This window comes from Furipterus horrens, unplaced genomic scaffold (assembly GCF_987537825.1).
Source record: "Furipterus horrens unplaced genomic scaffold, mFurHor1.1.pri manual_scaffold_3, whole genome shotgun sequence".
NCBI lineage: Eukaryota > Metazoa > Chordata > Mammalia > Chiroptera > Furipteridae > Furipterus > Furipterus horrens.
In genome coordinates, this window is record NW_028327173.1 from 18197551 (window position 1) to 18219511 (window position 21961).

The following is a 21961-nucleotide window of genomic DNA, read 5'->3' on the forward strand; positions in this document are numbered from 1 at the left end:
CACCCAGACTCCCAAAGGGGAACCTTCACCTTTAAAAAAATGTTTATATTTGCAAGTTTTTACAATGAGCGTATATCACTTTTGTAATGTTGTATGTACGCATGTGTGTTTAATACATAAAGTTAGAAACCAGAGAAAGCCAGTAACCGAGTCACCATGCAGAAGGCCTGGATCAGAATTCCCCCGCAGCAATCCGGAAGCTCTGCGTCCCTCCCAGTAGCCCAGTCGCCGGAAGAACCCCGAGCCGCAGCAGGGGGCCCTGCCCTCGGCGTCAAGTTTCGGAGCGTGCGCAGAAGGCGGTGTCGGCGCATGCTCCGTGGGCGTCCAGAGGGGGCGGACTGGCGCGCCAGCGCGGCACGGCCCGCTAAGTCTAGGTCCGGCTGGGGGCATGGCGGCCAGCCTGTGGATGGGCGACGTGAGTGACAGGGGCCGTCCAGCGAGGAGGAATCTTAGTGTCAGCAGGGAGGGAGGGTCTGAAGGGAAGGGCATCCTCCAGTGCCAAAGAGATGAAAGTGAATGGGAAGGGGAGTTCTTTTGGGTGACACAGAAGCGGATCCGAGCATCCACGGGTAGGGGCTGAGTCCGAGGGGCAGGGCTCCTGGGGCCCTGCGTGGGTTCCTGGAGGGCAAAGAGAGGTTCACTGGAGACTGAGCCGGGGAGGAATTCCAAGGATTCTGAAGGGCTCTGTGGTTTTAAGACTGGAGGGGTGGGATTCCTAAATCCAAGGGGAGGATCCCTAAAGGAAGCAAGTTCAAAGGGGGGGGATGCAAGGGACTGGAAAGGCGGGAGCTAGGATTCAGACTACTCTGCAGATGAAAACCTGGCTACATCCCCTCACCCTTGGGCGCCTGTGGCCAACCCTGCGCTGAGGGCAACGGGCTCTGGAGTCAGACTTGCAGATCCTGCCTGCTGGCCTGAATCTCTCTGCTCTTGTATTTATGCAGCTGGAGCCTTACATGGATGAGAACTTCATCTCCAGAGCCTTTGCCACCATGGGGGAGACCGTGATGAGCGTCAAAATTATCCGAAACCGCCTCACTGGGTACTGTTCTCTTCTTTCATCTTCTCAGTTCTCCTTTAATTCAGTGTCATTCAGGTGAATGAGGGCTTCTCACCCCTAGTAATAGCGATTATAATGTTGTAAAAGCTGACATTTGGGGGCTTATTGAGAGGAAGTGTAGCATATGTATTCTGGGGCGAGCCAGCCTGTGTTTGAAAGCTATGCCTGATGTGTGACCTTTGGTAAGTCGCTTAACCACTCTGTCTACTTCACTTTGACTATAAAAATGGTGGAGTTATAGTGAGGATTATATGAGTTAATTCATATTCAGCACTTAGAAGAATGCTGCATGTCATTTGCTCTGTAAATATAATTAGGTTATCTTTTAGGTAATAAACATTTAAAATCACAAAAACTTCTGAGAAAAGTACTGTTATTAGAGAAATTTAGTAACTGTCTTAAAGTTATACAGCTATTAGATGACAAGCCAGGACCCAAATTCAGTTCTACCCTCAAAGCCATGAGTGGCTTTAACTCTCATGCCATTTATTTATAAATTTATTTATATGCCCTGGCTGGTGTGGCTCAGTGGATTGAGTGCCTGCCTGTACATGAAAGGTCACCAGATCAATGCCCAGTCACGTGCCTGGGTTATGGGCAGGGTCCCCAGTTGGGGGCGAGCAAGAGGCAAACAATAGATGTTTCTCTCCCTTTCTTTCTCCCTCCCTTCCCTTCTCTCTAAAAAATAAAATTAATAAAATTTAAAAAAATTATTTATAGGGACTCTACTATGTATTTGTGTTCTAGATCCCCATGAAACAAGCCAAACATAGTCTCTCCTTTCATAGAGTTTACTACATTCTAATGGGGAAATGAGACAATAAATAGTTAAAACAATGCAAAACATATTTTCAAATAGTGGTGCTCTATTGCCTCCAGTTTCCTCTTTCTCTGTGGGCGTTAGTTTTCTTTAGGTTTCTAGTTAGAAATGGGAGGATTCCTTTATCAATTTGACAGTAGTTATTGAGCATCTACACTGTGCCAGTTACTCTACTAAAGTAACTTGCTAAAACATCAAACGATTGAACATCTAGATGAGAGATATGAAGTATGATCAACTCTGACTGGTTGACAGGTACTTTGTGTATTCAGAACCCCAATACCCAGGGACTGATTTTCTGACTGGTGGATCATGCTGACCTAAATATTTTTCTTGCTCCTGTAGACAGAAAATCCCAGATAATCAGCTCCTAGCATGAAAAGTTATTCTGTAATGATTTCTGTGGTTTTAAACACTGACTTAAGCTCTCACATTTTAATCTTTATTGAAATAAAACTTGGAACTATCCTTTTCTACCCATGATTACTAAACTCTGCTGTTTGTTATGGTACTTATGGACACATTGCATTTACACGCTGCCTCATCTGGCAAAGACTTTGCAAGAATTGTCTAAAATAGGGGGGAGGAGGTATAAGGGGACTAAAATGGTAATGGGAAAAAAATACAATAAAGATTAAATTAAAAAAATAATTGTATAAAATAAATCAGTGTAAATTTAAAAACCAAGACCAGGGAAAATATAAGACCCAAGGAAAAATAATATGCAGTATAGTGCTTTATTTTATTTTATATTTAAAATAATTTATTTTCAGAGAGAAGGGAAGAGAGGGAGAAAGAAGAGCGAAACATCAATGTGAAAGAAAAACATCAGTTGGCTGCCTCTCGCATGCCCCCAACCAGGGACCTGGCCTGCACCCCAGGCATGTGCCCTGACCGGGAATCAAACCAACAGCCTTTCAGTTCATAGGTCGGCACTCAATCCACTGAGCCACACCAGCAGGGGCTGCAATAGAGAATAGTGCCTTAAAAAAAAAAAAAAAATGCAGTCAGTCAAAAGAAAAATAAAGCAAAACTTAAAAAAAATTTAAAAATGCATCAGGGGTTTCATAAGTTGTACTTAATACCGCAGAAATGTACACTTAAAAATGGCTAAAATGATAAATTTTATGTTATGGATATTTAACCACAATTTTTTAAATTCAAAAAAGCCCTGACCGGTGTGGCTCATTGGTGAGAGTGTTGTGCAGTAACCTAAAGATTGTGGGTTCGACTACCAGTCAGGGCACATGCCTAGGTTGCAGGTTGATCCCTGGACCCGGTGCGCATCCCCCATCTGGGTGCATACAAAGGCAACCAATCGGTGCTTCTCTCGCATCGATGTTTCTCTCCCTTCCTCTCTCTTTCTAAAAAAGCAAATGAAAAAATGTCCTCAGGTGAGAATAACAAAAAACATGTCAAAAATGTCACCTCCAGCTCCCCCCGGCAATCCCCACAGTGTTGTCCATGCCCATGAGTTTTTTCTCTCTCTTTAGATTTGTGCATTTCATTGCATGTAAACCAAAAGAGAAGAAACTGTAAACAATAATTGAACTCTAGTTAACAATATTCATGTTAAGGTACTTGACGGAAGTATACCAATACCTGCAACTTACTCTGAAATGTATCAGAAAAGAAGGATAATAAATGGGTAGAAGGATGGGTAGTTGGATAAAATAGTACAATACTCTGACCAGTTGGCTCAGTTGGTCAGCGTCATCCCACACAGTGAAAGGTCACCAGTTCAATTCCTGGTCAGGGCACATGTCTGGGTTGCAGGTTCAGTCCCGGTTCAGGGCACTTAAAAAAGGCGATTGATATTTCTCTCTCACATGTATGCTTCTCTCCCTCTCTTTCTTCCTCCCTCCCTCTCTCTCTAAAAACAAATAAATAATCTTTAAAAAATAATAAAAATAGTATAAAAATATTCATTGTAGGTTGTGCATATGTATTTGCTGTACAGTTATTTCAGTTTTTATGTTTGGGATTTTTCATAATAAAATGTTGGGTAAAGGATGTAGTCACACTATCCTGAATTCGAATCCAACCCTTGGCACATACCAGCTGTGTGCCCTAAGGCATATTGTGTAATCCTGTTGAGTCTCAGCCCTCTCATCTAAATAGGTGTGATGCTTTCTTTCACTTGCCTCAGAGTTATGTGAGGGTTAGATGAGGTGGTGCAAGTGAAGTGGCTGACGCAGTGCCTGGCCCACAGCGGGTGCTCTGACAGGCGGTGGTCTTTACATCTGTGAGCCTTAAGATTGCAACACACACAAGACAGATTTGGCCCACCATTTCACCTATCACCAAACATTTATGGAGCTCATAGACTCTGTTCTGTGATCCGTGGGCTCAGGTACTGCTCTTGCCCATACCCTCTTGGTTTTGTGTCTATAAGGTTATTTTAACTGAAGATCTAAAGTAATATATCCAGAAAAGTTTGGATTCTTTCACTAGTAATAGCTTTAAGGCTGATGTTAAGAAATTTAACAGTTTTCAGTATCTCATAGTAGGAAGGGATGTCACAGGATATAGCCGTATCCTTCTTATGTCTTTTAGTGACACTATCAAAATTAGAACACCAGAAATCTCATAGATATCTCCCAGTAAGTAGGTCCATGTATTTACTTTGTCTAGATTGTAAGTTTCTTTTTTTTTTTTTTTTTTTTTTTTTTTAGATTGTAAGTTTCTTGAGGATAGGAACCACGTTCTCCTACTCTGTATGAGCCTGGCTGTGGAGGTGATTTTTAAAAGTTTTGATATGAAAAATTTAAAACAGAACTACAAAGACTAACAGTACAGCCACCACCTAATTTCAGCAATTGTTAACATGTTGCCATATTTTCTCTATTTACCTAAGTCTATCTTTGGAAAGATGGATATAGATAGATAGGTGATTTCTTTTTGCTGAACCATATGAGAGGAAATTACAGGCATTGTGGCACTTTCTTTTTAAATTTAAGCATACATTGCTAAAAACTGGACATTCTCTTACTTAACCACAGTGCTTATCTCACAGTAAGAAAATTAACAATGATATACCATATAATGGCCAGTTTACATTTAAATTTTTATAATTGTCCCAGCCTATCTTTTGTAGCTTTTTTGTTTTTAAATTTTTAAAAATGTATTAATTTTTTGGGGAGAGAGAAAGAGAGACAGGGAGAAAGAAACATTGATTTGTTGTTCCACTTACTTATGCATTTGTTGATTGATTCTTGTATGTGCCCTGACCAGGGATTGAACATGCAACCTTCGGACATCTGTATAACTAACAGACTGAACTACTCAGACAGAGCTGGTTTGTTTTTTAATGAATTAGGATCCAATCAGAGATCAGATTCTGCATTGCATTTAGTTCTTTAGTGTGTTCTCTCCTTTTAGTGTAGAAAAGCCCACCTTTTTCTTTTCTCATAAACATTGACTTTTTAAAGAGGTAGAGCTAGTTATCTTACATAAGGTCCTACATTCTGGATTCTGGTCCTATATTCTGGATTTGTCTGTTTCCTTTTGGTTGTGTTTTACTTATTCTACACCTAATATATCCTGTAATGTCTTATTAAAGGCAAAAGTACTTCATAGGTAAAACAGTACATAAATGTTTACTACGTCAGGGACTGGCCCAGATTGACAGTCTTATATTTGTAAGTTAGTTCTGAACTGGAATTTGGCAGGGAAAAAAAACAGCATAGACTCTGATTAGAAAAACATTTTTTCCTACCTTCAGGCCAAGACTCAGTCTCTTATCTGGGAACCGCCTCTTTAACCATTCTCTTTCTCTGTTTTATTTCTTTCCAGGATCCCAGCTGGCTACTGTTTTGTAGAATTTGCAGATTTGGCCACAGCTGAAAAGTGTTTGCATAAAATTAATGGGAAACCCCTTCCAGGAGCCACACCAGTAAGGACACTTAGATAATGATGATGTTGCCATTTATTATCAATAAGTATCATTTATTGAATCCCTACTATATATTATTTTTTATGAGGATGATGCTCTAATCAACTGAGCTACCCTACCAGGGCTACATTATTATTATTATTATTATTCTAACTTATTCTTAGGGAGAGGGCAAGGGAGGGAGAAAGAGGAGAGAAACATCAATGTGTGGTTGCCTCTTGGCGCCCCCAACTGGAGACCTGGCCTACAACCCAGGCATGTGCCCAGCTTGGGAATCGAACCGGCGACCCTTTGGTTCTCAGGCCAGCACTCAATCCATGGAGTCACACCAACCAGGGCCAGGGCTATATTGTTTTATTTAATTCTATAACAACCCTGAAGAGTAGGCATTGTTATCTTTGACAGACCGGGAAACTGAAGCTTAGGAAAGTGGAATAATTTGCCAAAGGCAAAATAGGTAGTAAGCGGCAAAACCAGGATGCAAACTAAAGATTTGTTGACCCTGAAATCCATGCTCTTTTCACTCTACCCACTGCCTCCCTTAATGGAAGACCTGAAACTGCACCTCTTGCCTGATTGAGAAAGTGGAACAGGCTGGCAATAGTGAGGACACATTTCAAGAGAGTTATACTCTGCTCTTCCCACAGTTACTTAGCTTACAGCGGCACCACGCTAGTCCACCTGGGCTCAGAACCATGGAGCTGGCGGTGCCCTTAGCGGTCATCTGTGCAACCCCCTCATTTTAAACAGGAGAAAAAGCTGAGGCTTAGAGAGGGGGAGATGTTTTGGCCAAGGTAATTTATTTCAGTTTTATTCAAATATTGTTTTGACTCTTAAAATACCTTTCTCTGTTTTAGTTTGTTTGTTTTTAAATTTCCAGGCAAAGCGTTTTAAACTGAATTATGCTACTTATGGGAAACAACCAGATAACAGGTAAGTACAGTGTAGCCCCAAGGAAGCTTCAAGCCCCAAGAAATGTCTAAATAGAAAAAGATGCATCATTGTGCAGGTTACCACGAACGAGGAGGATAAGGAGTTGAATTTGGCTCCACTTAGCCTCCCTCCTTAAGGACAGCTCCTGTCTATTCCCCGTTAGTGGAGCTTCCCATTATGTTTCATGTTGAAGCCCATGACTTCTCTGTATTTGGTCTCTTTCTAGCCTTCTACCCCATTACTTCCCATAGCGTTGAGGTTTTATTCCATAATAATTGACTTGTTATAGCAATATAATTTGATTCAGCATTTCAGGTTGCTTTTGAAAACTTTAAAACAATGTATCAAAAGCTTTAAAAAGATTTGTACCCATTGACCCTATAATTCTGCTTCTCAGAATTTATTCATGGTGTATGCAAGATTTGCCTTGAAGATGTTAATTGAAATATCATTTAGAGTGGCCAAAATTGGGGAAAAACAAAATAATCTTAATAATAGAGAAGTGGTTTAAATTACAATATATTTATTAATAGAAGTAAAATATATCCATTAATGAGTCATGCTATAGCAGAATACTGACATGTCAAGATGTTGGCTGTTAAAAGTGAAAAATGCTAGAAATAAAACATCATATTTAACTTTTGTAAATTCAAAAGAAGGCAAAGGGAAAAAGTATATATCAAGTTTTCATCACTTACCTCCGAGTGGTTGAGTTGATAATTTTATTTTTCTTTCTCCTTTTGTGTATTCTGATTTTACACAAGGAATATGTATCATATTTGAAATAAGAAAATAATAATGAGTTTGCTTGTTCTTTTTTTTTACTTAAAAAAAATGTTTTTAAAGAATTATTTTAGATCAAAGGTTGGCAAACTGGCCTGCTTTGAATCACCTAAAAATGGACTAAAAGTGGTTTTTAAATTTTTAAAGGATAGTGGAAACAGACAAAGAAAAAACGACAGAGACGATAGGTACCCTGGCCCTTTACAGAAAAAGCTTAATGACCTCTGTTCCAAAACTTGGGGGATTGCGTTTTAGCTAGGTTTTAGGTCTTTAGTGGATAAAGTTCAGTTCTCATTCTCTCTCTCTCTCTCTCTCTCTCTCTCTCTCTCTCTCTCTCTCTCTCTCTCTCTCTCTCTCTCTCTCTTTCTCTCTGTCTTTCACCATTTAAATTAAAAATATGCAATGAGCCCTGGCTGGTGTGGCTCAGTGGACTGAGCACTGGCCTGTGAACCAAAGGGTCTCAGGTTCAATTCCCGGTCAGAGCACATACCTGGGTCGCAGGCCAGGTCCCCAATTGGGTGTGCGCGAGAGACAACTACACATTAATGTTTCTCTCCCTCTTTCTCCCTCCTTTCCCCTCTAAAAGTAAATAAATAAAAATCTTTAAAAATAAAATAATAATAATTTAAAAAATATATATGCAATGACAAGAGAACATCTAGTTTTATGTTTTGAGTACCTCTGACCTTGACCCCCATCTGCACTCATGCACTCCTTGAAGCCAGACAGGCTTTGTGCAGTGGATGAAGGACTTGGGTGGATCAGAGGACTACTTCCATACCTCTTCTGCCGGGACTGCCGAGTGAAACAAATTAGGACCTGATTAAGGACCCAACAGATGGGCCATTCCTCCCCACAGAAGGCCTAGATCAGGTTTACCTGGAATGGGCCACAACAGCTCGTCAGAACAAAGGCCTTGTCTCTGAATCTTATTCTCTCCTCTCAGCCCTGAGTACTCCCTCTTTGTGGGGGACCTGACCCCAGATGTGGATGATGGCATGCTGTACGAGTTCTTCGTCAAGGTCTACCCCTCCTGCCGGGGAGGCAAGGTGGTTTTGGACCCGACAGGCGTGTCTAAGTAAGGCCTTACCTGTTACTGATGCCCACCCTGTTAGTTTCAGCGTTTTCCTCTTCGATTGAGGTGTTACAGACAGGCCGTGAGCACAGGTTCTGGAGCCCAGCTGCCTGGGTTGAATCCCGGCTGCAGTACTGGCCAGGGATTGTGTAGGAGACAAGTTACCGAACCTCTGACCCTATTTCCTCATGTGTGAAGCAGGACTGACTCATAGTATCTGCTCACGGGCGATATAAGGATGAAGTGATGTCATATAAATAAAGCAATAGGAAATGCTTTACAGATGTTTGTTATTTTATTTATTATTGTTACTTCAAAAGTGGAAAAACTTCAAAAAAAAACTCATTCTTTGGGAGTCTGACAGACCTGGATTTGAATCCTGCTTCTGCTATGACTTTAGGCAAATTAGTAAACCCCTCTGAGCTTTGATTCCCTCTTCACTAAGATGTGGATACTACGTCAAATTGTTGGACCGTTCAATGAGGTAACCCTGGAAAAAGTGCTCAGCACAGTGTCTGGGAAATAAGAAGTGCTCATTAAATATTAGCTATCATTCATTTATTCCCCCAAGTCGAATATGAGTTCAGGAGACCAGGAAGCTTGTCTGCCTGTGACTACTGAGTCCCAGTGCCCAGTACATAGTTGCTGAAGAAACTTTTACAATTACTACTGCTGTTACCGTAATGATAATATTTTCTAGTAGATTGGGAGGAAGCTATTATTTGGGCAGAAGCCCTATCAGCGAAGGTGTAGAGAGAATGGTGCACTGAGAGCAGGGATTCCTAGAGATCTCAGGGCCTGCCAGTGCTTGGGTCTTGCACGGCTCTGCGGCACGCCTGCCCACACAGTTTGATGAACTCTTTTTGTCCCTGTCAGCCCTTTTCCCATTCTTAGACTTTAGCTTTATCCCATTTGTGATCTATATATCATGTGTGGTTTGTTTTTTATTTTTTCCTGCAGGGGCTATGGTTTTGTGAAATTCACAGATGAACTGGAACAGAAGCGAGCCTTGACAGAGTGCCAGGGAGCAGTAGGACTGGGGTCTAAACCAGTGCGGCTGAGTGTGGCAATCCCTAAAGCGTGAGTCCTGCGCCGGCAGAGAAGGTGGGGGGCCTCTGGACTGACCGCCACCTGGACACTTCTCACCTGTCTGTTGATAATCAGAGCATCCACATGCTGGATGGAAGGCTACAGGGAGATTCAGTTCAGCTCACAAATGCAGAATGCCTGGTATTAGCCAGGCTGCCTCCTGGGTATTGGAGATGAATAAGCATAACCCTGCCCCTCCAGAAGCTTATGGAGGGGGACAGCTGTAACTAGGGGAGACAGACACATTCAGACATTGCTGATAGCAGTTTGGCTACACATACATAGTGTCCCTGCTCTTACCCAGTAGTGCCGCTGTTAGACATTTATCCAGAGAATTAATAAGAATTGAGCAGGAGGAAAAAAATACTACCCAATTTTAGCCTTATTTATATCAGTGAAACCTACAAACCTGTGAATGTTCCATGTTGTGGAAATGGCTAAAAATTAATGGTCCAAACACTCTAGATTAGAATATATATCACTACTGTACCTGTCATGCTAGGCAGATAACAGCTCCAAGCAGGTTTCTCAGGTGTTAAGACAACTTTTCTCTCCATAGAATCTTGCACCTTTTGGCCAAAGCAGTAGTTCTCAACAAGGGGCCATTTTTTGTCCATCAGAGGCCCTTGGCAACGCCTGGAGACAATTTTGGTTGTTAAAACTTGGGGTGAGGGGGATGTGCTATTGGCATCTAATGAGTAGACGCCAGAGATGCTGCTAAATGTCCTGTGATGCACAGGACAGTCCCCACCACAGACACTTCCCTGCTCACCTCTCTCCACCTAAAAGTCAGTAACCTGAAGACTCAGAAACTGCGCCAAAAGTACAAGACTGTCTGCATTCTTTTTCTTTTTTGGTTTGACGTCTTTTACTTTAGCTATTTAGTGTTTCCTTCATTTTTTGAGAACACGAGAGAATTTTGTATCCTGCTTTCCACCCATTTGACTTTTGCCCAATGACTCCTTCGCTCCTTCCTGCGGCTTTAATGATAACAATCACCAGAAAAGTTCTACCTAAAGCCTAACGAGAGCGAAAACCCGTAGGCAGTGGGAAGAAACAGGGATCCAAAACCTTGGGTCCCAAAGAGGTGGGGACCCCTCCACAAGTCCATCTGCAGAACTTCAAATGGCCATGATTTCTAAAGTGACAAAAGATTTGGAGTTTCTTTATGGTTTAACTTTTTAATGCATAGAAGATCAGCCTGAGTGATCCCCTCCCCAAAGTGTTATTTTTTTCTAACTCTATTTTATATATAAAAATAATAAAGAAACTATTTTAAGAAAGAGATTTCTTCATTACCCTAAAGTGACGAGTTATAATTTCTGAGTTTGTTTCCAGGCTTCTCAATAGCTATTAATGATATATAGATGTACATACACATACACACACTACATATGGGTCAGTTTCCATGCCGTAGATTTGTTTCTTTATTCATTTTACAATAACAGTGCTCTTTTCCCCCATTTACTCGGTATACACGCTCACTTTTCCATATAGTTACACAATTGTCATTATAATATTTTTAACAGCTGCAGGTAATTATTCTAATTGTATATTCTAACAAAGTCCTTTCTGCAAAGGGGTTATATTGTTATATCTACAAGTTCTTCCTTGAATGTTGTCAATATTTGGTGCCTGTTTCTGGGGAAGTGCTCTCAAGCACTAGAAATTGAGGGAGATAAGAGTTCCCTTTGAGAGCTAGGTTGTAAGAGCAGAGTGTGGAGAAACAAAACAGAAATGTACAGACCCTGACTATGCCTTCAGTTACCTGACATGGCAGGAGCAGGGTGGACATCCTTGAGAGCATCCATGAAAGGGGAGTCACGGAGGCAAAATGTTACCAGTTTTCAGCCTGGCTCTAGGAGGAAGAGGGAGTTTGCTATTTGACATCATTAGCCACCCTGTCAGGAGGTCATCAGATGTGGAGTCTAACTGCTCTGGCTGAGTCCTGCTCACCAAGCAGACATTGAACTTACAAGAAACTTAAGAGCACATTCAGATTATGGTAGTTCAACTCCTGCTTATGACTTGGTTTCCTCTTTGGTTTCATTGGGAGATAGAATGCACCACCAATCATGAGGATGTAATGTGTGCCACACAGTATGACTGTTAGGGAAAATTCTCCTCATAAACCAGCTGCGCGTGTTCAGTGTGCATTAGGCCAGACTCTGGCATGTCGGAGTACAATGACTCTGGAGGAGCGCTGTCATGTCTTGAGTTATCTTTGATTCCTCAGCTGGGACTGCTAGTCATACCCCAGGCCTGTTTCAAAAGCCTACTCACACATGTTTTTTTTTTTTTGTTTGTTTGTTTTTTTTTTGAGAACAATGGATCCTTTGCAGACTTGACATTGTCTTTAGTTAGCAGTTGGGACAGATGTGCAATCAGGATAAGAAAGCTTTTAACTGACCCTGGGCCTCAGCCCTGATTGGCAAGTTCAGGGTGTAGGAGGCGGGCAACATGTCTTGAGTCTGTCAGGCTAGGTGCTGTATGTCATGCTGTGGTATTAGGAGCATGAGCCTTGGGGTTACACGTGGCTCCAGTTGTGGGTGTGGTCTTGGGTAAATCACCTTTTAGAGAGTCAGTATTCTCATTGTAAATGGGAATAATACATAATCACTCTGTCATGGGGCTGTGCAGGACTTAAAAATAGGAGACCATGTATGGAAAGTAATTGGCACAGCTCCTGGGGACCTACTCCATAAACAGTAGCTGTGACTACAGTGATGCCAATAAGGGTACTGGGGTACTTCATTTTTTGTGTGGAAGAGGTGATGAGATATTTTATAGTTCAAAACGCTTCTTGGGTCATCCTAAATCCAGATTCTTCAGGTCATGTTTACCGGAGCCTTTGTGGCTGGTAAAAAAGCAGGCCTCCAAGATCTTGAGGAGAGGTCAGCACTGGCAGGGTTTGATAAGAGAGGCAAACCTAACCCTTGAAAGCTCCTGTTTTTCAAGCATAGACTCTGGAGCCTGCCTGCCTGGACTGAATCACTTATTAGCTGTGCGACCTTGGACAAATTATGCAACCTCTCTATACCTCAGTTTTCTCGTCTGTAAAAGAGGATTAATGTGTATTTATTGCACAGGATTGTGTGGGGATTAAAATGAAGTTTATCTGTGTAAAGTACTTAGAACAGTCCCTGTTTGGTTAATAAGTGTTATGGACATGTTTGCTCAGTTTGCTTATCTTTGGTTCTTTCTTCATTTAAGGAGTCGTGTGAAGCCAGTGGAATATAGTCAGATGTACAGTTACAGCTACAACCAGTATTACCAGCAGTACCAGAACTACTATGCCCAGTGGGGCTATGACCAGAACACAGGCAGCTACAGCTACAGTTATCCCCAGTATGGCTACACGCAGAGCACCATGCAGGTAACCGTGACTTGGCGAGTCTGCTGTCTTGGGTAGTGTCATCCTTTAGAGACATGGATCATTCTCCAGGATAGGATTGATAAGGCCAGGATGTTAATGAAAATGGGGAAAGATAGAGCAACCTAGTTCTTGTTAAAAACAAGCCATCCTAGTCTTGGGCCAGGAATTCACCATCCTTCTCACCCACCTCTTGGTCTCTTGACAGACATATGAAGAAGTCGGAGATGACGCATTGGAAGGTAAGGGAGTCCGTCACTCATTCCCGCTGTCAGCCATTATGCAGTGACTGCTTTGTGTCTGGCACTGTGCCTTCAGCTAGATGCTGAAGGAATGCATGGTGAATTCTGCCTGAAGAAACTTTTTTATTTGAATTTTAGAGAAACATTGATTTGTTCCATTTATTTATACATCCATGTGATTGATTCTCATATGTGCCCTGACCAGGGATCGAATCCATGACCTTGGTGTATCGGGTTGATACTTGAACCAACTGAGCTACCGGGCCAGGGCTGGAGGAGCTTACGTTTTAATGAGAATCAGTGCATACATAATTACAGGGAGAAGTGTGTGTGTCACCCAGAGGTGTGAGTGCAGATCCCAGAGAGCCCAGGGGGAAGCAGCTTTATAGTGGAGGAAGGTAGCCAGTCACTCCCTAGAAGCACTTTACATGTATTAACTAATTTATCCTTCACAACAGTTTTGAGGTAAGTCCCACAATTATCCTGATTTTTATAGAATAAAAAACTGAGGTAGAGAAGTTAAATTACTTGTTCAAGGTCAGCATCATTGCAAGAGTCAGTCAGTCTGGGCACCTCTGCAGTTTTGCCCCAGACTTTGCGCTCTTTTCCACTGAGTTATAAGGCCTCCCATTTTAACCTAATGTAACCACACAATGGAGGGGGTGCACAGAAGGGATTGTTACCCTTCTCCATCTAGTTCTTGGCTTCAGTAGGCCATTTCCAGAGGGTCTTCAGATTCAGGAAGGGTGCTTTTATTTATGTGTCCTTGGAAGTCAGCACATGCAAAGGCCTGCCCTTGGTCGAGCCCTTTACTCTGTTCCCATAGCTGTTACCTACATTGAATGGAGAAATCATCCTAGCCTTGCTTTCTGTTAACATTTTCCACTTGGAGTCTCTGTAAATGCTCAAATCTCCAACTCATAATTTAGTTTAAAATTGCAAAAGAGAGAAATATCCCTGTGTGTGCATAATGGGCATAGTATTTATGTGAAAAGATTCATCACTGACTGGTTTGAGAATGAGAGCAGAGTCTTAAGAGGAGGTGAGAAAGCTGGAAGTAATTTACAAAAGAAACACAAATGGCTAATAAACCATGAGAAAAATTTAAAACATACTCTTATGTCAGTCAAGGTTCTCCAGAGAAACAGAACCAATTGGATATATCTATCCGTGTAGAAGGCGGAACAGCGAGTTGTAAACTTAAGTAGGATTTCTATGTCAGCAGTATTGTAGCAGATTATCTTCTTTGGGAAACTAGTTTAAGGCCTTAAGGCCTTCAGTTGATTGAGTAGGCCTGCCCTCATTATTGAGGATAATAGTCTCCATTATTTAAAGTCACTGGTTGCAGATAAATACCTTTAGAGCAGCATCTAGGCTGGTGGTTGACCAAACAACTGGGCGCCACAGCCTAGCCAAGTTCACATAAAATTCAACCATCACACTATTAATAATGAAATACAAATTAAAATAATACTTTTATAAGTTATCCTTTGAATCAGTAATTTTACTTTATTTTATTCCCAATGGTAATCATCAGTACAGGTAAATATCCAATAGAGGATTTGTTAAACAGATAATGGTACTTTTTTTTAATTGAGGCATAATTGACATACATTTGTATAATATATTGTTATACTTGCATAATGTATTAGTTTCAGTTGTACATGATTTAATGTTTGTATATATTGCAAAATTATCACCACAATAAATGTAGTTAACATAGTCACCATATACAGTATAGGCTGGAGCAAAAGTAGGTTGTTATTCATATGGAAAACAATACAATAATTAATAAATTAACTTTGTGTACTCACAACTGTAGACCTACTTTTGCCCCTACCCCTGTATAATTAGTTAACCCAGTGCCATTTGTTGAAAAGACTGTTACACACCCATTGAATTGTCTTGGTAACCTTGTGGAAGAGCAGTTTACTATTAATGTATAAGTTTGTTTCCTAGTCATTGATCTGTTCTCAGACCACTGCCAATCTCTCTTACTGTAGCTTTACAGTAAGTTTTGATATAGTGAAGTGTTAATTCTTGAATTTCGTTCTAATTTTTAAAGATTGTTTTGCCTATTCTGGATCCCTTGCATTTCCATATAAATTTTATGATCAGATTGTCATTTTCTTTTTTAAATATTTTATTTAGAGTGGGGGGGGGGACATCAGTTGCTTCTTGCTCGCCCCCAACTGGGGACCTGGCCCACAACCCAGGCATGTGCCCTGACTGGGAATCAAACCGGCGACCTTTCAGTTCACAGGCCGGCGCTGGCGCTGAGCCACACCTGATGGGGCAACTGGTCATTTTCTGCAAAAAAAAAAAAAAAAAAGCTAGTTTTGATAGGAATTGTATTGAATGTGATCAATTTGGGGAGTTTTGCCATCTTAAAATTGTCTACCAAGTACATGGGATGTCTTTCTGTTTACTTAAGTCTTTAATTTTCCCATTAGTTTTAAAATGTTTTTATGAATGGATGTGTGTCTGTGTATGTGCATTTTGAACCAACACAAGACTAAAAGTATAAAACGTTATCATAGTTTTTTTGAACTTTTATTGTGAAATACATATATGGGTAAGTACATAAAACAAATGTATAGTTTAACATGTAATTATAAAGCACTTGCCTGTGAAACCTGCATTCAGGTCAAATAGAATATTGCCAGCCTCCAGAAGCCATCCCTCCCCTAGTCAGTTCTCATGGTAACCATTTTCTTCCTTCTCTGTATAGTTTATGACTTAGGTATGTATCCCTAAACAATATGGTTTAGTTTTGCCTGTTTTTTGCCTTTATATAATGCAGTCATACTGACTGTACTTTCATTCAACATTCATGCAATTTGAGGTTTAGATTGTGTGCAACCAAGGTTCATGCTCTTTTTTAAAAAAGATTTTATTTAGAGAGACGGGAGGGAGAAAGAAAGGGAGAGAAATATAGATTGGTTGCCCCTCATATGTCCCCAACTGGGGACCTGGCCCACAACCCAGGCATGTGCCCTGACTTGGTTGAGAATCAACCTGCGACCTTTGGGTTTGGGGGACACACCCATCCCACTGAGCCATACCAAGCAGGGCAGTGTTAAATTAATATTCTTTTAAGAATAGTGTTTTGGGTTTAGTAATTTGGATCAGATTTTTCAAGCCCAAAACTGATAAAACCACACCAGGAAATCCAGGGCATGTGATGGCTAGGTATAGGTGTAGCTTTCAATAAATGTGGAGTAACAGTCACCGTTATGTGAACACTAACTACACAGTTTATTATCCCATTTTCATCCTCACAGGAGCCCTGCAAGGCAGTTGTATGAGCCCTGTGAGTTAGGAGGGAATGCTGACACAAATGGGAACTTGCCCTAGAAAACAGGAAGTCCTGGGTAGGGAACTGAAGCCAAGTCTCTTGAGGTCTTGCGGCTGCTGAGTGCTTTTGCCCTTGGTGCTCCCTAAATGCACCTTGTTTCTGTTCCAGACCCCATGCCACAGCTGGATGTGACTGAGGCCAATAAGGAGTTCATGGAGCAGAGTGAGGAGCTGTATGACGCACTGATGGATTGTCACTGGCAGCCCTTGGACACAGTGTCTTCAGAGATTCCTGCCATGATGTAGCCAGGACAAAAGGACAGCCAGAATGGACTGTATGAGAAGAAACTCCTTTAAAACAAAAACTCAAGAACTTTTACCTTTTTGGCAACATTTTATAAGATTTTAATAATCAAGCCCTGGCTGGTGTGGCTCAGTGGATTGAGCGCTAGCTTGCGAACCCAAAGGTCACTGGTTTGTTTCCTGGTCAGGAGCCAGGTCCCCAGTTGGGGGCGTGCAAGAGGCAACTGATCACACATCAATGTTTCCCTCCCTTGCCCTCTAAAAATAAAGCCTTTAAGAATTTTTTTAATAACCAAGGTTCCTGAGATTATGACTCTCACTGCAACACTGTTGCCTTCATCTGATGCAGTGAGCCATTTGAGTCTGCAAACCAAGAACTAACTATTGAAGAGGGGTTGAATAAGATTCCAGTTTGTTTTTGAACAATCCTTTAGTAGTTATCGATACTTCTAGAGATTAGGACAGTTTTAACCAAAGTAGAATTACTAACCATATGAATCAGTATAGCCAGGGACGCTTCTCAGATGACAGGCACCCAAGTCTTTATGGCTCTCTGGGATCAGAATGTATGGATCACCTGCTGTATGTCAAAGGGTGGGCAGTTTCCATCTGCCCTTCAAGCACTCCCTTCCCTCCAACATTTTCAAGTCTGGCCACTAGTCAAGACTAGTTCCAGCTTGGGGACTAAGGTTGCATAGCCGGGTGTGTAATACAGTGATGGGAGCCAGCTAAGATGCACTGCAAACACACACGTTCCCTAACAAATCAGGAAGGGCCTTTTTTTGCCATCTCCAGTATCCAGAACCCTCTTCCTCAAGAGTCTGAGCCTATACTAGAAATCTCCATCAAATTTGGTTTGTGCCAGAGTTGTTTGTGGGGGAGGGACTGGCAGGGGAGCTACAACTGAATTAAGTGTCTATACCACAAAAGCCGTCAAAGATCTAATCTTAGGCTCAGCAAAGGAGAACCACATCTAATTCGAATTATAGAACTGATCATATTGTCCTTTCTGAAAGGTCAGGCTTTTACAAATCAAGAGATTGAGACTGATTTAGTTTGGGTCTACAAAGTATTTAGATAGGGCACCTACCAAGCACTTGCAAAATGACCAAGATGACTTGTTTTCACATAAAATTACCTGTGGGGGAAATTTCCTGGGACTGAGCCCAAAGAAAAAGGATGACAACTTCATTACATTAGGAGTTTATTAAGGCAATCCTCCACACTGCAGGGCAGGATGGATAGCGGACCATCCCAGATAAGGGGTGGGGGGGGCAAAGGCTGTAAACCATGGGGGGTGGTCTGACGATTTAGCGTTATTTAGCCTCTGTTCTGGCCTGGATCTAACTGTTCTGGACAGTCAGCCAGTCTTTCCCTCAGAAACTTGTCCTTTAGCTTCCTTCGTCCCATACTGCATCTCCTGAAAAGGAAGTATAAGCCAGTGTATTAGTACTGCCCGAATTAATCAATGCCACCCAGGCACTTCCTAAGAACTGGTCTCAGTCCCATATCCGCATTTATCATCCATAGATGTCCACTTAAGATTAGGTTTCATCCCAGACCAGTCACCCTAAAATAAAACACTCCAAACTAGATAGTACTACTTGTTTCTACCAAATCTATCTCCCGTGGTTTAAGGTTACCCAAAGGAGCAGGAGCTCAAGCTACTACATAGCATATTCACAGCCACCAGTCCGAGCTGCCCGAAGTACAGGGCTGTCCCCTCTGCTCATTCTACTCAGCAGAATGTGCTCTTGGACCTTAGGATGGGTGAACCTAATAGACTAAATCATACTGTAAACATTAATTTTTGTTCTCTGGCAGCTAACAAATACAGCACACAGGCAGGCCGGCCATCATTCAACTTACCAAACTCTGTAGATCATTCATATATGGTAACAGGTTATCCATAGCAGATCTAAAAAAAAAAAAAGGACACTCACGAGGCAAGAAAGCCACTGATATGTATATCCCTTCCTTCCAAGTACAGAAATAGTCGGCAATCAATATACCAACTGCCCATAGATTCCTACAGTTCTTCCCTTTATCTCATTTAACAGGGGAGGAAGAAACAAGTTCAAAAAGAATTCAACCTTGTTTGAAACTAGCCCACATGCTACAGAGCTGTTAGGCCAGCTTCAGTATTACTTTTCCTCCTTTTACGACCACCAAGACCAGTGTTCAGATCCGATGGGAAAGGGAGCTGGAGGGTCAGGTTGTCTTCAACATCTAACTTTACCTTATTCTCAAGCACAGGGACAGCACCATCCTCATGGCTTCAGCTTTTTCAGTACTAGACACTACCAAGGAACGTGGAGGCTTCCTGCAGGAAAAAAATTGTGGAAGCTCTAAACCAAAGTTGATCCAATATATCCATCTGCATGAAAATGGATGGAAACACCTGGACTCAGGTGGAAGGCTCCCAAGCCTGGGTCCTGAGATATTATAGGAAAGGCGAGTGGCAGCTGCAGGTATTATGCTGACCTGTGCTGTCAAAGTCTCTCCAGGTTGCTCTCGCATGCAGTTGGAGATCCTGTGGCTACAACCAGCCACAGCCCTTGGAAACATGCTGTACTGAATCACCAGGTAGCTCCCAAATTAAGTCTCCACAAGCAACCTACCATGCCCTGAGGTGGGTGGGGTCCGTCACCGTCATGATTCGAGTCCTCACTCACCAGAATGCAATTTTAGCCACCCAGCAATCTTCACCTAAGAAGAGAACACAACTGTTGTGAATGATCTTATTTGGTCTTTAGCATCATAAAAGTTTAACTGGTCTTTCATCCTGGTACTGAAGCCTTAAGCTTTCAAGGGCAATGACCCAAAGCATTGCCAAGACACTGCGTTTCCCTATAAAGATGTCTAACCCACTGCCATCTGTCCCTCCATAGTATCCTGGCCTCAATAAGCTTTCTCAAAAGCTGCATGCAAGACCCGTTACAGTGATTTTCAACCTTTTTCACCTCGTGGCACGTAATTACTAAAATGCTGCAGCACACCCACAAAAATGTATTTTGCTGTGACCAAAAAAGAAAAAAAAGTATGATTTTGATTCATTCACACTGGATGGCTGCTGTTGTACTGGCTGTTGTCATTATACTTACCATCTAAGGGAAAAGAGGTCAGTGCCCCTGCCTAAACAGTCAGGTATTGCAAGTTTTTAACAAAATATTTTTTAAAAGATTTCATTAAGTTTTAGAGAGCCTAGGAAGAGATAGAGAGTGTTACATCAAGAGATACACTGAACATCCATCAGTAGCCTCAACAGGAACTGCCTGCAACCCAGGCACATGCCCTGACTGGGAATCAGACCAGCAACCTCTCAGTTTACAGGCTGGTGCTCAATCCACTGAGCCACAACAGCCAGGGCAGATATTACATGTTTTAAAAATTCTCGTGGCACACTGGTTGAATATTGCCACCCTATCAACATTTCTGCTGGTCTATGGGAGCACGTCAATTTTAATACCTGTTTATACTTGAGAAACAGCAGGTATTCAAAACTGTCTTTTCCCAAAATGTTGCAGATCAGTTACAGCAAACAGAACGGCGACCGTCAAGGAAAACTGTCACTCTGGGCTCCTTTTTGACTGCAACAGCTATGTGGAAGCAGCAGCAGCTTCGATAAGGGCCACAGGGCACCCCAACGTCCGCTCAGCCCTAAAACTCACCTAAATCCTGCAGACATCCTATAGGTCCCAATTACCACTTAATACCCGAATGACCCTACAACCCATCCTCCAGAAATCCTGGTCCTCATATTCACCAGGATTATCTCCGTAACATGTGTCGTGCAACCAGATAACTAAAGACAAGTCACTTGTCCAAGATCACCCAGCAGGTAGCTGTGGGCGTTAAAGATAGATTCAGATTCGGGGTCTGGCTGACACCAACACGCGGCCCACTACCCCCCAAAATTAAGCTACTTCAGGTCTGGAGTTGCTGTGCACCGGGCCGCCTGACGTTACTTACCCGTCACAAACAAGCTCTGCGCTGCACGAGCGCAGGATTGGGGGAGGGGCGCGGCCTGCGCATGCGGGCCCACGTGCCTCTCTGGACCCCGGCCCTAGCGGAAGGGGAGGCCGGGCTTCTTCAAGCCACACTCAACATCCTTCAGCCTCGGATGGCAGCCCAAGCCAAGTGTGGGGCCGATGGCGGTAAGGGTAAGGGCGGTGATGGGGGTGAGGGTGTGTTGGTAGAGGACGGGCACAAATACCTGCACCACTCGCTCTTCTTCTCCAAACAGCCAGAAACGCGTCGGTCCGAAGAAAGGAAATCGCGGCGCCGGGCGGGAGTATATATACGCTCCACCTCTCGCGGCCGCGCCCGAGGATTGGAACTGAGCGCCGCACGGACCGCTGGGAGTTGTAGTCCCTTCGGTCTCTACGCCTTCCGGCTCAGGGCGGTGCGTCAGACTCCCAGACGTGCGTGCCGGGCGGGAACCTTCGCACAAGGAGTGGAAGAATCATGTAAAGTGTGAGTTTAGTAGCCGAGAAACCTCATTTTCCTCAGTCCTACAGATGAATCAAAATTTCCGTGCCCTCTAGTTTAGTCTGGGAAGATTTTCAAAGCTGAGAAAAGGGGTCTGGTCAGACCGCTGTGGGCCTGGTGGGGAGCAGTGAATGAGTGCGTTTCGGGGAGGGCTTTGTAAGGTCTTGTAGAGGAGTCTTGGGAGGGCGTCTTAGGAAGAGGCGACTGATTGCTCATAAGATGAATGCGTTATTTGTTCAAAGCATGCCTCTCTCGCTAAGAGGTAAGTACCTTTTCTGAGCTCTAAGTAAACTATGCTGTATTACCAAAGCGAACTTTTCATAATCACCCTATGTACAGGCAAGTGAAGGACTGGAATCCGAATCCGGGAGTACAGCCCAGGGACCACACATAATCATTGTGCCATTTGCATATTTTGTCCGTGGAATGAATAAGCGTACAATATACAAAAGCAGCTGTCAAGAATTAAGCGTTTATCCCTGGCCAGGTAGCTCAGCTGGTTAGAGCACTCTCCAGCTGCACCAAGATTCCGTGTTGAATCTTGGGTCAGGGTACATACAAGACGCAACCAATGAGTGCATAAGTATGGAACAACAAGTC

General features: G+C 42.6%; 2 protein-coding genes and 4 non-coding genes across 10 annotated transcripts; 1 reads left to right on the plus strand and 5 right to left on the minus strand.

Annotated features, from left to right (window-relative positions):
• Positions 1–302: 302 nt before the first annotated feature.
• On the plus strand, positions 303–17162 carry TRNAU1AP (tRNA selenocysteine 1 associated protein 1). 2 transcript variants are annotated; one of them, XM_090268928.1, is made up of 9 exons: positions 303–415; positions 945–1042; positions 5676–5775; positions 6656–6708; positions 8438–8569; positions 9527–9646; positions 12869–13031; positions 13237–13270; positions 16737–17162. In XM_090268928.1, the coding sequence occupies exons 1-9, from the start codon at positions 389–391 to the stop codon at positions 16871–16873; spliced, it is 864 nt and encodes a 287-aa protein (XP_090125054.1). In that variant the 5' UTR covers positions 303–388; the 3' UTR covers positions 16874–17162. The 2 variants fall into 2 exon arrangements, with proteins under 2 accessions (XP_090125054.1, XP_090125055.1); XM_090268929.1 differs by lacking the exon at positions 303–415 and adding an exon at positions 426–569.
• On the minus strand, positions 15244–21168 carry LOC150014479 (uncharacterized). 4 transcript variants are annotated; one of them, XM_090268932.1, is made up of 6 exons: positions 21087–21149; positions 20340–20469; positions 19492–19579; positions 19110–19193; positions 18740–18788; positions 15244–15580 (listed from the first exon to the last, which is right to left on the minus strand). In XM_090268932.1, the coding sequence occupies exons 3-6, from the start codon at positions 19524–19526 to the stop codon at positions 15323–15325; spliced, it is 426 nt and encodes a 141-aa protein (XP_090125058.1). In that variant the 5' UTR covers positions 19527–19579; positions 20340–20469; positions 21087–21149; the 3' UTR covers positions 15244–15322. The 4 variants fall into 4 exon arrangements, with proteins under 4 accessions (XP_090125058.1, XP_090125057.1, XP_090125056.1 ...); XM_090268931.1 differs by lacking the exons at positions 20340–20469; positions 21087–21149 and adding an exon at positions 20843–21080; XM_090268930.1 differs by lacking the exon at positions 20340–20469 and having other exon boundaries at positions 15246–15580; positions 21087–21168.
• LOC150014480 (small nucleolar RNA SNORD99) lies at positions 18362–18436 on the minus strand. Its single transcript, XR_016510233.1, has one exon. It is a non-coding gene; the product is annotated as a small nucleolar RNA SNORD99 (small nucleolar RNA).
• Positions 18963–19082, minus strand: LOC150014481 (small nucleolar RNA SNORA61). The gene has a single exon (XR_016510326.1). It is a non-coding gene; the product is annotated as a small nucleolar RNA SNORA61 (small nucleolar RNA).
• On the minus strand, positions 19312–19442 carry LOC150014482 (small nucleolar RNA SNORA44). Its single transcript, XR_016510303.1, has one exon. It is a non-coding gene; the product is annotated as a small nucleolar RNA SNORA44 (small nucleolar RNA).
• LOC150014483 (small nucleolar RNA SNORA16B/SNORA16A family) lies at positions 20372–20506 on the minus strand. Its single transcript, XR_016510275.1, has one exon. It is a non-coding gene; the product is annotated as a small nucleolar RNA SNORA16B/SNORA16A family (small nucleolar RNA).
• Positions 21169–21961: the final 793 nt, after the last annotated feature.

What these genes read in the sequence shown, in the direction of transcription:
- LOC150014479 (XM_090268932.1), bottom strand. Translation starts at nt 19,526, where the DNA reads ATGACGGTGACGGACCCCACCCACCTCAGGGCATG. An exon ending in CCCACCCACCTCAGGGCATG is followed by an intron (nt 19,194 to 19,491) that starts GTAGGTTGCTTG and finishes TTTTTCCTGCAG; the next exon opens with GAAGCCTCCACGTTCCTTGG. An exon ending in TGAATGATCTACAGAGTTTG is followed by an intron (nt 15,581 to 18,739) that starts GTAAGTTGAATG and finishes TTTTTTTTGCAG; the next exon opens with AAAATGACCAGTTGCCCCAT.
- TRNAU1AP (XM_090268928.1), top strand. Translation starts at nt 389, where the DNA reads ATGGCGGCCAGCCTGTGGATGGGCGAC. An exon ending in CCAGCCTGTGGATGGGCGAC is followed by an intron (nt 416 to 944) that starts GTGAGTGACAGG and finishes GTATTTATGCAG; the next exon opens with CTGGAGCCTTACATGGATGA. An exon ending in ATCCGAAACCGCCTCACTGG is followed by an intron (nt 1,043 to 5,675) that starts GTACTGTTCTCT and finishes ATTTCTTTCCAG; the next exon opens with GATCCCAGCTGGCTACTGTT.